The sequence below is a fragment of the Taudactylus pleione genome, unplaced genomic scaffold (genome assembly GCF_031769625.1).
Source record: "Taudactylus pleione unplaced genomic scaffold, aTauple2 ptg000183l, whole genome shotgun sequence".
In the NCBI taxonomy this organism is placed as follows: domain Eukaryota; kingdom Metazoa; phylum Chordata; class Amphibia; order Anura; family Myobatrachidae; genus Taudactylus; species Taudactylus pleione.
The window spans coordinates 826,785-845,995 of NW_028284585.1; the positions used below are offsets into that span (position 1 = coordinate 826,785).

The following is a 19,211-nucleotide window of genomic DNA, read 5'->3' on the forward strand; positions in this document are numbered from 1 at the left end:
GTCCAAATCAAAAGGTCTTTGGGTCCGAAATTAATCAAAAACTAAAATAGATGAAATTATGGATCCAAAATTAAAAAAAAAGAAGAAACACAATGAAACAACAATTGATCAAAAGTTAGACTTCACAAAACTTACCAAATCAAGAAACGAGGTCAAAAAAATAAAAACCAACAAAGAGAATGGAAAATAAAAACGCAAATCTACCAAAAAAAATAATCTCCAACCGCCAACTCCTTTATACGCAATCAATAAACTCCAGCCAAGGTAACCTCCAACAATCCAAAAACGCCACCTCGACTCGAGACACACCAAGCCATAAATAGTGTTTCGTTTCCCGCACAAATTAAGGAGGGATCATAGGAACGCACTATCAATGATGCGACCGAAAAATAAGGACGCATGTATAAATACGTCACGAAAACACATTAAAATTCTGGTGTATTTCTTGTTTGGACCTCAGACATGGTGACAGACCAGGGAAACAATGCCCAAGAGTCAGGCGGTAAGTCTTTCATGCATTTTGTATCAATGATTAATTTGAAACATAAGATTGGGCAAGTTGTGATTTTGTGAAATCTGAATATTTACACAAATAGGTGAGGAGGATGACATGGAAGAGGCTGCTGGGCCCAGTATTCCGGCCAAAGCTGCCAAAAAAAAAAGGCAGCCACATTTCACAAGAAAGGAGATGGAGGTTTTGATACAGAAGTGTGTGGACATCCTGCCACAGGCAGACAGGAATATGAGTCTAAGCCAGAAGGGGAGAATGTGGGAAGAGGTAGCCGTTGCTGTCAATAGGGTGGGTGATTATGTCCGTCTAGCCCGGGATGTCAAACGGCGGTAAGTAAACACTTGCCCCCCCTAAAAACAAACACCATTTTAAACCAAAGGATAATGGCTTCCATTTTTTCCCACAGATGGGGCGACTTCAAATATCGCCTAAAGCAAAAACTCGCGGACAGGGCTAGGCATGCAAGGGGAACAGGTGGGGGTCCCACCCCTGTGTCATTGGAGTTGACGGATTTAGAAGAGCTGGCACAGGGGTGTGTGCAGCCTGTGGAGGTGTTTGGCGTGTCCAACATGGATACGGACATGCCAGACTTTGCGGCTCCTCATGTTGTCCCAGGTAAATCTTTTGATGTCATCAACTCAGAAATGTTATTGTGCCAATATGTAGATTCTAATGTGAGGCTTTTCTCTTTTTTCCTAACAGAGACACAGGCAGATGAGTCTGCTCCAGAGGGGAGCCTTGGCCGCCGAATTTCTGCTGGCTCGGCAGGGGAGGAACCAGTACATCCGGCTGAGGACCCTGCAGAAGCCAGTCCAGGGCAATCCCCCTCGCAGGCAGTGTCCCTCCCCACAGAACTCAATTTCAAATCGGATTTCCATACGGAGATTCTGCAGAGGATGGACGCCAGTCTGCTACAGGTGGCTGAGGCCCTGGAGCAAAATGCTGCGGCCAACGTGACCATTGGTTAGGCCCTGGCGGAAAATACCAGGGCCAACATCCGCATCGCCATTGCCCTGGAGCAGCTCGTTCGCCAGCACATGGTGGAGCCGACCTCCCTTCCTGCCGGAACATCAGGATCCTCCACCTCTGGCACAACATCAGCCAATCCTCCAAATGTGCCTAGCCCTGTGCCTAGTCCAGAGGCCACAACATCTGCCTCTGGACAGGCCAGCCCGATGACATCCCGGACCCGGTCTGGCGCCCTCCCCCCCCCATCCAAACGGGTGAAAAAACGGTGACAGCAATGGTGACTTTTCCCACAATCCTTCTGTGCTTGGCTCATATTCCTTTCTGGTCAAAACTTCCCTCTCCTTTCTTGTGAAATGTTTTTATTTTTTTGTTGTATGTTTATGTCAACAGTTATGTTGGGCCAATTTGTTTGATTTTGGAACATATCTTTGGCCAAAAAAGATGTCCCCAATATTTTATTTTTTATTTTTTTGGTTTGAGCAATAAATTGAAACAAAAAATCTGACATTGGATTGTGAAATTATTGTACAAATGGGTTACATTTAATCCTGGACCAAAAGGCAAAAACTGGCCCAAAAAAAAAAAAAAAAAATGGGCTCTTTAAGGAACGTTTAAAAATTCATATAACGAGGAAAATTCAAGAGGCACAAATAAAATGGTGCGAAAATTAAAACATGATGACATTATTGTTACAATAGGCCCTAACCACCAAATTGAGGGCAAAATAAACCCCCACAAATGTACGCAAATTGATTATGTCATCCTGACATTAGCAGCTCTGAGTTCCACCTGCGTACGGTTTTGTGCTATCCCAAAAAACTGATTTCAAAACACATACCAAGCCGGTTCTCAATCCAACACTAATTGCTTTTCTGCCCTCCCGCGATTAATCGCAACAACATCGTGGAGTCCCGGGACGGAGGAGAAGGCCATCGCCAATGTGGTCGAGTAATCCAGACCCTAAGCTGTGCGAGCATTTTGAAGGGAAAGAGGATCATCCAGTGACGTATGAGTCGGTCCGAACACATTTTACGCTCGCATCTGCTAATGTATGTACGCCCCAAAAACGCCTCGCCACGCCTGCGTTTTTCCATCTCCACCCCCGTCTACACCCTAAAACGCCCTGTTCTGTCAATCACATTTGACATGTCACTTCCTGTACGCTATTTTAGGAACGAGTCAAAAAAAGCTCGCAATCTGCCGTACACACATGCGCAGTGTAACACCGACGCATGCGCGGTTAGTCAACATCGGAACGCAACGAGCGTACTGCTGTTAACGAGCAGCTCTGAATGAGGGCCTTTGTCCTATGACAGGACTTCATTTGGGTTAATTACAATATTACCAATGACCTTTAAATCACGGTCAAAGGTTAGTCGGAGGCGTGTAGCTTCACAGATAATAAACTTTAAGATATGGAATACTGCACCCAAGTTTCTCTGCCAGTGAAATGCATATACAGTATCGAATCCAAAACACGCAAGATCTGACGCCGGGAAGATGACGTTTTACCTCAGTTTGGAATCCTCGCCCATGACTTAGATTCACTCGGAATCAGTAAGTTTGGAAGGGTTCAATTTCTAGGAAGCTAATCCTGCTCACCTATAATCTATCTATCTATCTATCTATCTATCTATCTATCTATCTATCTATCTATCTATCTATCTATATATCTAGCTATCATCTAAATATCTTTCCAGATAACTTGTTCCAGCTGAAAAATATATATGTATACAATATATGTATATATACTGTATATATACATACAGTAAGTTTGGAAGGGTTCAGTTTCTAGGAAGCTAATCCTGCTCGCCTATAATCAGTCTATCTATCTATCTATCTATCTATCTATCTATCTACCTATTCAGATAACTTGTTCCAGCTGAAACATATATATGTATACAATATGTGTATATATACAGTATATATATATATATACATATACACACAGTATAACCCACTTATTTTCAACCTTTTGGCAAGCTGGCTGGTAGGGCAGGCAGGCAGGCTGGCAAAGTGGCGTGCGTGACCTGTGATGTCATGCTGCCGTATCTGCATAGGTCAGGGCCCGGGTGCACATGTGCCTCCCAGAAGAGCTCAGCGCCTCCTGGTCCGCAGTATAGTAAAGGTGTATCTGACCAGCAGCTCTGACTGTGCTGACCGCGCTGAGGGCCTGATTCAGACCCGGTCGCTAGGAAGTGTTCGCACACAGACGATATTTGAATTCTGTGCATGCATCGTAGTGCGCATGAGCGAACCAGTCCGAGCAATTGGGAAGCGGTCTCTCGCCACGCATAGACAGCCCGGCTGAATGAGTGACAGGAGAAGCCATTTGTGGGTGGTGACAGGGGCTGGCCATTAAAAACGAGGGAGTGGCGGTGCGAACTCAGGCATGCTTGACCATCTCAATGCCATTTCAGAGGCGTGCATAATTAAGAGGCAGCATCATAATACACGTCACTTGGTTGCATATTACACTGAAGTGCTCGCAGTGCTTGCGGTAGGGTATGGTCAGCCACAAGTGCTGCGTATGGGTCCGATGGTACCGATGGTTGCATACACTTCCTGGAGATGACGTGCGCAAGTAGGTGTCTAAAAACAGGCTGGTGGGCATCTGCATACACAAAGCGATCACACGCTAAGACATAGTGGGCGTGCTAATGCCTTGCCGTGCAATCGTTTGCCTTGTCGAATTTGCATATGCATCGAGCTACCGAACGCATCTAGAGAGCGGGTCTGAATAGAGTCCTGAGCCCGCAGCAGACTTGACAACCGCTCACAGCACACTATTGTGCCGAGACACAGTGGTTGAAAAATGCTGTTATAGCCGCTAAAGATGGAGGTAATACTTTGTAGTTTCAAGAAAATCTATCCATCTGTTACAGTACATACAGTATAATGTGACTCTTCTCCACTTCAGATATTATACTTAGTAGCTGGTTGAAGCTTTCAGCCATTAGCAGCAGTTAGCAATGCCTCTTAGCATACCGAGTAAAGCTTGGTTGGCTAAATACATTGAACTTTGAAAAATGCTGTTTCATTATTGTCTTCAGATCCTCGTTTTCACAGAAAATAATTGTTGGTAAGTAGTCACCGAAATGCTAGTTCTTCTTTAAAGAGCTTATAGTTTGCAGACAGAATATGTAACCCAAGATTTATTGTAATAACAAAGGTCAGTTGCTTAACAGCTTTCTGTACTGCATCTTTCTTAATGGTCTCACACATACCTATTTTATGCTTCATATTTTCAGTGCTTTTGTTAAAAAAAATACATATTGCTAAAAAAGCGTTATTTAACACAAAAGCATTATTACATTCATCTCATCAACTAACTGCAATTTCTATCAGAGTGGGCTTGACAAAGGTATAAACAACGAATTAGCATTTTAAATGTCATATACAGTAGAAGTCCCAAGAAGTTACTTTCTTTATTTTCGATGGTCCTCATTTTTAAAGGTTATGTTACATGTTTTTCCACTTTCAAAACTGAAAAATTTCACATTGAGTAAAATTTTCAGAGGTGCATTGCAATCTCTCTATTATAGTACCTATAGTACATATGCAACATTTCATTGCATCATATGTGCTATAAACAGTTCAATAAAGGGCAGACTGTTGTGCCCAGCATTACACAAGGTGATGCACATGATTAAATCATCATGTTAATTGGATGATTAAAGCCCCCGAAACTCTACTAGTGTAATAATTTTAGCAATGCTCAAAGTGTAGTAATATATTCTATTTTCTAAAGATCTTTGTACTGTATACAGCTGGGTAGGAAACAAACAGCTTAATCGATTTTTGTTTGATAAGGGCACATAATGAACTTTTTGTTTTTCTATAGTTTTTGATATAAGTAAATGTCTAAATTTCCTATCATGATACTTAGTAATGTCATCAGGGGCGCAGGGTGTGTGGGGCACATGGGCCTCTGGGTCCAGGGGTGCCCACACCACACACCCTGCACTCATACTCCTACACTTACCTATCCGTAGTACTGCTTTGCAGTGCCGAGCCGTTGCTACAGAGCAGTAAAAATCCATGGGAAAATGGCAGCGGAGACCCACACATGCTCAGTAGATTCTGCCACTAAGCCAGAATCTACAGTGCATCTCCGGAGAGAGGAGGGGGGCCCAACTGAGTCTGCACGCTGGCCCCCTCCTCTCATAAAACACCCCTGAATGTCATACAGTACACTGTAAACCCATAGTCCATTGACTGTCAAGATGTCTTCCCTTCAAACTGTAATGATGTTATGGGAATGGAGCTAATTTATTCTATCACAGAGTTTAAATCTACAGCAATGAAGGTGAATGGGTGGCGGAAAATTAAAATGCTAATGATGGGTGGAATGGGGGCACAAAACTAGCTGGGGCTCTGGTCTTCTAGTATATCATTGGGGTTAAGGTGCTTTTCTTGTGTGCCAAGTACATTATATTTTATACAGTTTTAGACTTATACTATTGTGGATAAGAGGCTTTCTGTAATTTGGAACATTACATTATCCCTAAAAAGTGCAACATGGCATTGATCCTTACAGTGACTGTATGAAGGAACGCTCAACGACCATATACATTGGATTGTTACTGGATAACAGCATTTATTAACTTTTCCTTTCTGATTTTATGGAGTTTCTACAGGGAACAACATATGTATTTAAAATAGAGATGAGAAGTTCGGTCTCAGAGAAATCCAACAGCACTGAATTTAGAGGTACCAAGTAGTACCAAGTCATGACCCGAGCCTGATCACTGAAATCGGACCTTGCCACAAGGCAAGACATAATTTTCCCAGAAATCTCAGATCTCACATTTTCAATCACATAACCCAATCATAAGGTGAAGCAAGTCAAATGTAATTTTACCATAATTCTCTGCTGTTTTTTTGATCACATACAGTAAGGACACTGTGAGGATGTTCATCTGCCATTTTGACACTAGCATGTTTAGGCAAAGGAGGAAGAATCGCTACTAGTATTAGAGATGACATTCAGGGGCTGGCTGCTCTGCTTCTCCCATTTATTATTAAAGGAAATAAAGATAATCGAACAGTCTTTCCGCATTACTCTTTCTCTACATTAAGGGGCAGATTAAATTAGAAGCCATACTTACCATACGTGCCCGGGGCTGTTCAATTGCAGCCCGCGGTAAGCTCCCAGGCTGCGCTTACCACAGATTTTCTGTTCTGCCCTTACCGCATCTGCTGTGAGCGCGTCAATCCATAGCTTCGGGTACTATCTGCTCGCAGTAAGCGCCTGCTGTTAACTGAATCTGCCCCTCTAAGCAGATCTGCCGACTGAGAGGCGGGGGGGAGTGGGTACTAATTATCTAGGCCCGGGCTCGTTGGAGGGGTCCAGCAGGATCAATTGCCACCCCCTCTTACCTGTCAGCACCAGCAGCCTCTCTCTACAGAACAGCACACACTGCTGTGTGCTGGGCTGCAGTGGGGTCAGGGATGCTGTTGATCAGCAGTCTCCTCTGCCTGTGCGGGGAGTGTGGGGGCAGTGATCGGATTGATTACACTTCCCCCTGGATTTGCCCCTGGCTGATGTGCTCACAGCATCTCCCAGTTCATCTCTCCTGTAAATACTTTTTAATATTTTTTCTATGGGGGCCACCCCCCTAAAAACTATCTCTGCCATTCAGGGGAGACATTCAAAATAAAGTTTTGGCATCTCACCAGGAGTCCTTGTCAGACATTTGGATTTTTCAGATAAAAGCACTATTGAGAGTATAAAATATGTATATATCTGACACAGACTCAGATACAGGGATAGTTATATTAATTCACTATTATGCTGATATTTGATAGTGAACTTTTGTACCCCCAAAAATAATTAACAGATTTCTCTAGATCTCTTCCATTCCTTCAAATTATTTTATTTCTGTTTTCTTTTCAAAAAAGTTTTGCTCTAACTCATAATCATTATTAATGACATTTAATTAAGTTTAATTTCTAATAAATTCCATGATAACTTTAACTTGCAGTAGTGGGCTTGTTTAAGCTCTTTTGCCTGCCACCAATGCATGCCTCCCCATCCTCAACTTCTTTCTTGGTCAGGAGCTGACACCTTCCTCAAGGCTCAGCCACTGGCCAATAGTCTTCTCCTGCTGTCCCCAAATTCTTCTTGCTTGATCATGGCATCTTCAGGCTGCCAGAGCTCTTCTTGCTTGTCTTCTGCTCTCACTTCTAACTGAGCTCCGAAGACTTACACCAGATATTTTAACTTCCTCAAAACCTTTTGCAGTACCTAATTTAATTGCTAATATTTTGTAGTATTTGTCATATGTGCACAGCTTTCAAGAAATGACTGCTTTTTCCTCACTAGAAAACTTTTTAAAGATTGGACCTGTGCAGCTCTCTCCTTTTAATTCAATGACAAGAATGATGAATACTTCTTTAACTTCGTCATTATCTGTTCTTTAGGCATGAAATTGTCAGGAATATGCCTTATCCTCGCATCTTAGGTACAGTGATGTTTCATTGATATTATTTTCACAGCTCACAAAATCCTCATAACTGGCCTCATTTTCTTTGATATTAGACACCTGTTTTCACAAAGAAGATGGTTTTGTTTCTGATGACAATGGGTACTGGCCAACTGGTATTAGAGCTTCATGTGACTTTTGTGTATGAGATATGGTGTGAGTCTGTGTTGTTTTAAACGTGGTGTGTGCCTGTTTTTTATTAGACGTGGTTCACTAAGTTTAGACAGCCAACTCCCTGCAGCCTTTGGACAATATTGATGAAAAATGAAAATCTTGAACGTTTTGAGGTGTTCATTTATAAACTTGACTGTAAGTGCATGAGGTGGATGAAATTAAAACATTGGGCGCAAGTAGCTGATGTTTTAATTCTGCACACCCACTAGTGCACGTGCATCTCAATGATTACCGACATGGGACACAGGGCCTGATTCAGACCCGCTCATGAGCGCTGAGCGCTCGCAAGCGGGTCGATGTTGGCCCAGTGCACATGTGCACGATGGAGGCGGCTCCGTCGTGCGCATGCGCGAGACCCAGATAGCGACGGGCAAGCCATCGCTCCAGGTCTCGCTACAAAGGGGGCGTGCTGACGATGTTGAGTGACAGCTCGCCCCCTTTGGTGGGCGTGCTGGGGGCGTGGCTGCCCAGAATGAGGCGTTCCCACGGGAACGCCTACCGTCTAGGGCCGGCCCCACTGACATCACAAGTGTAAGAGCAAGAAGTCCACTGGGACTTGCGGCAACGAGACCCTACCACAAGGGTCTCGTCGCAAGTCCGATGGTCACGATGGTCTTGACCATCGCGACCATCATCCTGGCCGCTCGCACTAGCTGTGGGTGGTCACCCACAGCTATGCGAGCGGCCAGGAGGCCGCTCTAAAAATGCAATAGGTGGGCACTGATTCAGAGCGAGCGCTCTGAAAGAACGTCCGGCTCTGAATCAGGCCCACAGATCGGAATTGAATGGAGATTCATGCAATTCTGATGGGCATTCCTGGGCAGTGACTGTGGGTGACTATTTGGTAGCAAACATGTCTGGGGCATGTCATTGTCAGGGACTGCGTAGAAAGATGCATTTCCACTGGCACCAGCAGCCATGTCTCATCAGACATTCTGAGCAACCTTAGGGCTGTTGTAATGTCCAGTGGCACAGCCAATGTCCAATCGATGGTGAGACCGTTTGCACACAGCGTTGGATTAGAGCTCAGCCAGTGTGCATCTCAGTAGGAAGTCCATCGGCTGTGGCATTAGCATAGATTTGCAGCAGCAGCTGCTAGAAACCAAATCCAAAACAGGAAAGTGGTTTCAGAGCAAAATCCAGTGCCAAAACCAAATCATGGGGGGGTCAATACACTTCTCTCATTTAGAACTCTGTTTTTAATTGACTACTAAACACAAAATGTAAATTTTAACATGCGGTGAAGGCATCATATAATGTTTTACATTTCAGAGCTCTGTAAAGTATAACTAGTCTTACACCTGTGCCCTAGTACTTGAATTAACTAGTTCATCCAACTAATTACTGCAGAAAAAGTAGGCAAGTCTGCCAAATGCCAATTGACTGTTCTGTTAAAGAGGCATGTCTCACTCTCTACTAATGTGGAATGTAACTGCTGCTGATTGTCAGAGAGCAGGGTAGACACATTATTAAGTAGGTTGGCAGCAACAACCCTTTGATATTAATTTTAAGGATAAATACTTTGCTTAAAATAAAAAAAGTAAATTCTTATTGTTTTTAATTTAACAACTAGTAAAGGGACCAGGCCGGGTCCCCTCAGTGTCTGCCTGCTGCTCTGCCGTACCCCCTCTCTCTATCTACTTTTCTGCCCCCCACCCACTCTGTCCCACCTCACCCCCTCTCTGCCTGGTGCTCGGTTTTACTCCACTCCCTTCTCTGTCCTGCCCTACCCCCCTCTCTGTCTGCTGCTCCTTCCTGCCACACCCCCCACTCTGTCCTACCCCATCTCTCTCTGTCCCCTGCTCTGCCCCACACCGTTCACTGCTTTGTCCCATATCCATAACTATTGTGCATTCCTCCTCTCATGATAGGCTACGGTATGATCCATCTCCCCAGCAGTGGGAGTCAATGGGATACACATGCATGTTAGAGATGGGACTGACCTTAGCAGATTATTATATAGATTTCGTACTGACATGATGATTAGTAAGATTTACCTTTATTTTTGATTGTACAATGTGTGAAATGTTTCATAACAAACTAAAATGCGAGTTCATCAACATTGTGCATTTATTTGGGCTGTTGTAAAGCAGTGCCACAGCTTTGATATAGTAGTTTTGACACATTAAGTAATTGCAACTAAATGAACGTTTGTGTCAAAATTGTTTTAGTGCTACAGTATCTTTTTTCTACTTATGTTTCATATTTGTATACAGTACAGTAACATTAACACAAATAACACATGCAAACATACAAGAACTAATATACTGACACAAACACAAGAAGTAAATAACATTAGTGTAATAATTATCAAACCAGTGTCATGTAAATGGGGAATGTCAAATTATGATGTATAATCTGCAAGTACCATTACCATAATAAGCTACTGTATGTAATCAGTGAATTGTGAAACATATTTCAATGCTTAATATTATTATAAATGCTGTTATAGGTAACACATATGCTATAAGAAATAATATACTGTATGTCCTATTGTAGGATATAAGATATGCAGAATGAAAACAAGAAAAACATCTGAGAATCCTGTGTACTGCAAGAATGCTTATTATACACAAATTCTGAGTACAAGTTGAGTCTCCCATATCCAAAATGCTTGGGGCCAGGGGTATTTTGGATATCGGAATATTCCGTATTTTGGAATATTTTCATACCATAGTGAAATATCTTGGGAATGGGACCCAAATCTAAACACATGCTTTTATGTGTTATATACACCTTATACACACAGCCTGCAGATAATTTTATACAATATTTTAGTGTTATATACACCTTATACACACAGCCTGCAGATAATTTTATACAATATTTTAGATAATTTTGTGCATCAAAAAAAGTTTGTGTACATACATGAAATTAATATGTTTCATATACACCTTATACACACAGCCTGTAGGTTACTTTATACTATATTTTTAATAATGTTGTGCCTTAAACACAGTTTGTGTACATTGAACCATTGAAAGGAAAGGTTTCACTATCTCAGTCATGCTAAAAATATTCTGTATTTCGGAAAATATTTGGATATGGGAGACTCAACCTGTATATCTATGTGTGTATATTTATATAAAGTTCTGTATATTAAAAAGTTATAAAGGAATAATTCTGATGTGATGACTTGTTCATCTATGTCAGAAGGAAATTATACAGTTAATAATAAACTAGTGTACTTCTATATCAAGATACAGCTGTGATGCATGCAACTACATTATGTCTGAGACAAACATTGCTTTAATTTATATTCAGTGTTTTATTATTTGTTCTGACATGTAGTATTGGGAATGTAATTTCAGTTACTATTTTTTGTCAGCGTTGAATATAAATAAGTTACATATAATCTATTTTCCTTTTCAGAAACATACCTCTTGCAATATGTATATCAATGGCGATTGTAACCATTGGATACGTCTTAACCAACGTGGCATACTATACAGCCATTACAGCGGAGGAGCTGTTACTCTCCAGTGCAGTTGCTGTGGTAAGGAAGCATTTAAGGCAAATGTCATCTATGTTTTGTGATTTCAGCAGTAATTTGAATTACTATGATGATAATGTATTTTGTTTACTTGAATAGATGTATAAACATTGCAACTATGTTTGTGACATTTCCATTATTGGTTTAGTGTCTGACCCTCTCCTTGTTGGAACCTTTATCATCTTACTCCTGTAACACCATTAAGTCTATAGTTACATATTAATAAGCCGAGCTGGCCACTTTGGAGTACTACCGACATTGCCCGATTCTTCATCATGCCACTTCTTTAGTTTGCTAACATAAGAAGAAATTAAACCTCAGATATATATCTAATGGCGCTGGAAATAAAAATGCCCTTTATAAGATGGTATGGGATAATGTATCAAATGATACTTTTATATATGACACAGAGCATGAATGTAACTTCTAGAATATTTGTTAACTACAGTAGACTATGTGTTCAATTGTATTAGAAGTTAAAGTTACTGAATAAATAGTTTTGGTAAGCAGCACAGTTGGCATAGTGGTTAGCATTGCTGTCTTACATGACTGATGCTTTGGTTTTGATTCTCACCAAGGCTCTATCTGTGTGGAGTTTGTATGTTATCAATGTATTTGTATGGGTTTTATCCAGGTGCACCAGTTTCCTCCCACAATTCAAAAACATATTGGTAGGTTAATTAGATTCTAACCAGTGGTGGATTTTACCGGTGCTGCAGGGCTGTAGCCCACCCAGTAAAATCTGCCAGCTCAGTGAGTTAGTTGCAGTCTGTGACTGCATTGGCTACACTGTGACTGGCAGTGGCTTCTCATTGGTCATGCCACCTGCCAGTCACACACATGACAGGCAGATCCAAGGGGACGTATTTTCTCTCCCAGGAACTGTCAGTCCAGGCTGCGATTAACAGAGAGCGTGCTTATAGTAGGCAATCCTCTGCCTTATGGGCAGCCCTACCCGCCTTGTAGGGGCTGCAGCCGATGCAGTCTCTAGAAGCCGGTGTTTTGTGCATGTGTGGCCCCACCGCTGCTTGCGCATATTCCAGATCCAATGCACAGGCGCTGGGACCCGGCTGGCAGAGACTGTGTTCTCCTCTCCTCGTGCAGCGGCAGCCCCCCTCATCCAAGAGGGTAGGAGCTGCTGATTCTAACCATAAAATATATTCCGCGTATATACTGTATGTGTATGTGGTAGGGAGTATGGACTGTAAGCTCCACTGAGGCAGGGACTGATGTGAATGGGCAAATATTCTCTGTAAAGTGCTGTAGAATGTGTGTACTATATAAATAAGTATAAATGGCATGATAGACACTCTTTTGTAAATTATGATGAGTATATTGAAAGTCTCTTGAAAGCTCCATAACTTGTGTACAGTATAAGAAACTCCTTAGCTATATAATTTCCCTATCAATGTACAGTTAATTTAAGTTAAAGGTATGCTATTATTTTTAATATATTTGTTTATACACACATATTGCACAGTACATTGCGCCTACATTTTCACACATATTAATATTTGTGTTATACTGTAAGGATATAATTTTCCACAATAAATAAGGTTATTTACACATTGCAATATGATAAATATAGAAATACTGTAACCTGTTAAAAAAAGAAGAAAAAAGAAGAAAAAAGGATAAACTTGCTTATCAAGTGAAAATATTTAATTCAGTTGGAATGTGTAAATTACTTTTATCATACAGTGAAAAAAGTGCTATTTTAGCTAAATACATTTTGATAAATTAAAAAAAATAATACTTAGGGGCATATGTATTAATAACCACGGTACTTCCGTTATTATTAATGGTCCAACTCGCCGGGAATATTTTCATTTTTAATGAGAATAACCTGGCTATGTATTACCGGGAACTTGCAGGGTTGTGGTAACCATTGTCCCCGTTAATTATATCCCCGGCATTACGGAGAAGTCTTTCACTGAATTGAAAGACTTCCCCAGGGGAAGCTGACACTGCGCATTCGCACAGCGTCAGCTTCCGGGACTGGCCGAGGGCTGCAAGGAGAGAGATCGAAAGATCTCTCTCCTGCCCCTGGAGACCCCACAGACAAACAGTAGTTTACACCATCTCAAGATGGTGTAAACTACCGGTACTAAACTCCAAAAAGCTTTGGTTTTTGGAGATTAGTACATACGCGTCAGACATAGTCCCCATTGATAATAATGGGGACTGCGATCTGAAGTGCTAATTAGCACTTTCACAGAAATCGCCTGCATTGTACCATTAGTACATAGGAATAATACATAAAATTATGCAGAAACTGCAGTTTCTGCATTATTTTATGTAAAAAATGGCTTGATACATATGCCCCTTAATGCTACATTATTACAACAGCCAATTTAGCAAATAAAACCACGGACTTTGAAACAAAGTTGATAGAAATAAGTAGAGATGAGTGGGTCCAGTTCTCCGGGAGCGGGTCCAGTTCTCCGGGAACAGGAACCACCCGAACTTCGTGTATCCGAGCCAAGATCCGAGTCCGGCTCAGGTTTTCCTGCCTGACTCAGATTTGAAAATGAGGCAAAACGCGTAATCCTCCCGCTATCGGATTCTCGCGGGTTTTGGATTGTATAAAGGTCTCGGTGATCAGCGCCATTTTCACTCCGACTGTGGAGAGTGTACAGAACAGACATGCTGCTCTGTCTTTGCTCATGCTGCTGTGTTACTGTGTTGTCCTGCCGGGGGCTGGGGCTTCAGGCTCCTGCTGTGTTGTCCATAAAGGGGCTGCAGTACATAAAGGGGTGCTGCTGTGTCACTGTTGTCCTGTCAATCAAGGGGCTGGGCTTGCAGTACATAAAGGGCTGCTGGTGTCTTGTCCATAAAGGGGCTGCAGTACATAAAGAAGTGCTGTGGTATCACTTTTGTCCTGTCATTCAAGGGGCTGGGGCTGCAGTACATAAAGGGCTGCTGTGTTGTCCATAAAGTGCTGTTGCTGTGTTGCCCTGTCCATCAAGGGGGTTGGGCTGCAGGTCATAAAGGGGTGCTATGTTGTCCAAGGGGGGTGCTCTGGCAATCCAGGGGTGCTTTTCCCTCAGTGTATAAAAAAAACAGTAAAAAAATATATATTTTTGATTTTTTTGTGTGTGCTACCTAGTAGCTATGCTATTATTGTTCAGTAACATTGCCGGCCAAACCGTAGTTTATCATCCACATATTTGTGACTCTGCAGGGGTGCTGTGTTGTTCATCAAGGGGCTGTTGCCTCATCCAGGGGTACTTTTCCCCAGTGTAAAAAAAATAAAAGTGAAATAAAATTATCATTCCTCAAAAAATAAAAAAAAAGATCTGTTTTTACTTTTTTTTTTGTGTGTGCTAACTAGTAGCTACGCTATTATTGTTCAGTGACACTGCCGGCTATTGTTCACCCATGCTCTCCCCTCTTCCCTCATAAATTTGCTTCGGAATAAAAAAATGTAATTCAATTTACTACCAATCAACCCTTCCTGTCCCTACCTTCAACTACATACATCTTCCTCAGGCCTATTGATTAATGAAGACATATCCTTGTGTGCATTGTAGGAAGTTGAACTGCTATGTGTTTGTGCTGCTTTTACCTGGCTTCATTCACTTGGTGGATACAAGTATAGTAGTAGCACTAGGCTTCAAACAGTTGGTTGATAGAGGTAAAGGGCTTTTCCTGGTTTCAGTCAGTTGGTGTATACAGGTGAAGTGCTAGTTCCTTGCTCCATAAATTTGTTGGATAGTGGTAAAGTGGTAGTTCCTGGGTCTATGGAACACAGTGCAATTTGAGTTTGAACAGTTCTTGGTTGTGATTAGCAAGTCAAGAAGCCATTGCATTTTAGTTTTCTGGAACTTCAAGTTCCTGGCATGAAAATCCACAGTTCTACTAATTCATGGAAAGGATATTTGTAAAATGTTTAAGACTTTGGGCCTGATTCAGATCTGCTCACGAGCACACAGCACTCGCAAGCGGGTCAATGGTCCCCCACTGTGCATGAGTGAGACCCGTCCAGCGATGGGTGCACCTTCGCTATGGGTCTCACACCAAAACAGGGCGGCTGTCGATTGTGATTTAGTGATTGTGTCGTTTTGGAGGCGGGCGGGGGGGGGGTGGCTAGCCAAACGGAGGCGTTCACGAAGGAATGCCTGCCATTTGGGGGTGGCCCTACTGACATCACTAGTGATGTCAGTAGTGAGCTTCCAGCTCTATTAGAGCCGAAAGTCCACTGGGGCTTGCGATGGACGAGACCCTACCACAAGTGTCTCGTCGCAAGCCTGATGGTCGAGATGGTCGCGACCATCACCTGGCCACTCGCAAAAGCTGTGGGTGGTCACCCACAGCTTAGCGAGCGGCCAGGAGGCCGGCTCTCAAAAAAAAAATGCTGTCCTGATTCAGAGCGAGCACTCTGAAAGAGCGTCCGGCTCTGAATCAGGCCCTTTATGTAGCACAAAGCTTTAATGTCTAAAGTTGTTAGGTTTACATCTGAAAATTATATCAATAAAATGGAAAAAGACTAAAAATGTGTAAAACTTTCTAACCCAAAATTTTTTTCAGACATATGCAGAACGTCTCCTGGGAAGCTTCTCACTTGCAGTTCCTATCTTTGTTGCCTTGTCATGCTTTGGCTCTATGAATGGTGGTGTTTTTGCTGTGTCAAGGTGAGATAAAATTCATAACTGCCGCAATACTACTACTAACAAAAATAATAATAATGATAATACAAATAATAATCATAATAATAACAATAAGAAAAAGAAGAATTGCCTTTCTCAAGAGATGTACAAGATAGTAAGGGAATGCCAGGTATTCTAACATGCATACATGTATATTTTAACATAGGGTCATACAATTTCCTGGTACAGTACTGTTGGGGCCAAGCCCTGTAAGAAACCAGTGCTAGGCCTGTTATTATAAAACTATTAAAAGTATAACATGTTATTATCGGACTATTGCTGTCTTGTACACTACACTTACCAATTTTATGTTATTCTACCGGAAAGAAATCTATGAAGTTTTGACTTTCTATCCTTTTTCATTTATTTTCTCTATAATAGATCAATAACTTGATTGTGCTGACATTATTAATCCAAAACCTTATATACATCTTTAGATGTGTATTTCTCTAGTCATCATCAGTACAAAAAATCAGTAAAAAAATTGTCATAATTGAAACAGCAACCAATGTTTTATTATGTAGTATTGTAATACTTTAAAATTTTAGCCATTGATAATGGCAAATTCAAGTTTAATGGTGCCACGTGCTCTGATCCAGTCACGCTGAAATTCCAGCATACAGTAACTAATTAATGGGATCAATGAAGAATTTAACTACTTGGCCAAACTCCACTGTTCTGTTGTAGTTGTGCCAAACAACCATATTGCAATGCAAGCATTGTTAGTTGCATGTCTTTGTTGGACAATGACAACACATGCAGTATGAGACAGATTAAATATGACCCGATATGATGTTATTTTGTGGTGGTTGTGGTGATAGTCTTTCAATCATTATATGATAATGGATAATCAGATTGGTCAAACTGACCAACCAATTTTATATTGTGCTGGAAATTTAGGCCCTGATTCAGACCCACTCGCGAGCGGCTGTCCGCTCGCAAGTGGGTCGATGTTCTGCACTGAGCATGCGCACGACGGAGGGAGCTCCGTCGTGTGCATGCGCCAGATGCGACGAGCGAAGGACTTTCCTTCGCTCGTTGTGTCTGATCAAAGGGGGTGTGCTGTCAATGTTGATTGACAGCACGCCCCCTTTGGTGGGCGTGCCTCCCTGACGGGGGCATTCCTAAGGGAACGCCTCCCGTCAGAAGCCGGCCCACTGACATCACTAGTGATGTCAGTGGGAGTGATTTTGGCTCTGATAGAGCCAAAATCACTCCGGGCCTTGCGGTTGAAAACCTCATCCGCAGGCTCCGGCTCGCAGTTTCAATGGTCGCGATGGTCAAGACCATCGCGGCCATCAAACTGCACGCTCGTATAGGCTGTGGGTGGTGACCCACAGCTATACGAGCGTCCAGGAGGACGCTCCATAGTTATGGAGGCCGGCCCTCATTCAGAGCGTGCGCTCTGCTCAGAGCGTACGGCTCTGAATGAGGGCCTTAATGAACAATGATTTGTTCAATGTGGTTTTGACTTTCAAAAAATCACAACTTCAAATTCCACAGCAAGCATTGCCAAAAATTTGAGATTTTGACAAATCACTGCTCATTGCATTTCCCAACTCTGTGTGTTTAGCTTTTATGTTGTCTTTACTGTCTCAGCTAACAGATTTAAAAAACACTGATTCAAGACTCCAGGGGGTAAATTTACTAAGAATCGAGTCTGGGAGAGTTTGCTTTTTTTCCAACTCGATTAGCTTCACCTAAACTCGGGTGATTTGAAGCTCCTGAGACTCTCAAATTTACAAAGAAGGGAGTTTAGATGAGAGTGAGATGGTCGATGGTGAAGCAGAATGAGATTTCTCTGCTGAGTAGCAGGTTTTGCAGGAGATTTCTCCCCCGAGTAAGAGGTTTTCCAGGAGATGACTCACACGAGATTGCAGTGTCTTCACTATGCAAAACTCTCCCGAGCAAGCAGCCTGCACATATCAGTGAGATATGTGTAAGCTGCGTGTGTTGTACCTGTTAAAAAATGGGTCAATAGTATCTTTAAAAAAAATTACACAGGACCCCCCTAAAGCTTAACCAGCCCCAGGCTTGCCAGTCAGTCCTGGTTTCTAAGATTACGGGGCCCCCCCTATATTTAAAACCAGCACCAGACCCAAAATGGCCAGGCTGTAATGCCACAGCCAGGAGACCCTTTCACCGGGGCTCCGGGTCCAAAGCATTATCAGCCCAAGCTGGTCAGGCCAGGCCGGGGATATCAGGGGAGGTGGGGACCCCCCAAAAAAGGGGTCCCTCCTCTCCCTTAACCCAAGGCTTGGTCTGAAGCCTGGGGCTCTTCCCTGCACCCCTGGAGCTTTGGGTATGGGGATAATAAAGTGGGGAAATTTAAGTAAACTATTGTATTTTACAGTGGGATTACAGGTGCCAGCATGCCTGCCCTTTGGCACTTGTGGAACTACAAGTCGCAGCAGACGGGTGGCACCTATGCCCCCACTTTGTGTGTTTTGTCATTATTTAACTATTTATTTTACAGTGGGGGTACAAGTGCCGCCCATCTGCTGGCACTTGTAGTTCCACAAGTGCCAAAGGGCAGGCACTTTTTTTGGGGGGTCCCCACCTCCCCTGAGATCCCCAGCTTGGCCTGATAATGCTTTGGACCCGGAGCCCCGGTGAAAGGGTCTCCGGGCTGTGGCATTACAGCCCAGCCGTTTTGGGTCTGGTGCTGGTTTTAAATATAGGGGGGACCCTATTAAATTTTTTCCCCCTATATTTAAAATCAGGACTGGCCCCGCATCCTGGTGTTGGTTTCTAAATTACGATGGAACCCTACACATTTTGTTCCCCATAATTTTAGAAACCAGGACTGGCTGGCAATGCTGGTTAGGCTTTTTGGGGGGGGCCCTATGTCATTTTTTCTCAGATATTTAATTTTTTTTTTACTATATTTACAGGCAGGCACATACATGGATCAGCGATCTGCGTAT

General features: G+C 42.6%; 1 protein-coding gene across 1 annotated transcript in view; it reads left to right on the plus strand.

Annotated features, from left to right (window-relative positions):
* Positions 1-19,211, plus strand: part of SLC7A11 (solute carrier family 7 member 11) — a 211,878-nt gene that overhangs the window by 155,416 nt on the left and 37,251 nt on the right. Inside the window, exons 7-8 of the mRNA XM_088476130.1 lie at positions 11,515-11,638; positions 16,166-16,269. Coding sequence (XP_088332256.1) covers positions 11,515-11,638; positions 16,166-16,269 — 228 coding nt within the window. The remainder of the gene's footprint in view (positions 1-11,514; positions 11,639-16,165; positions 16,270-19,211) is intronic.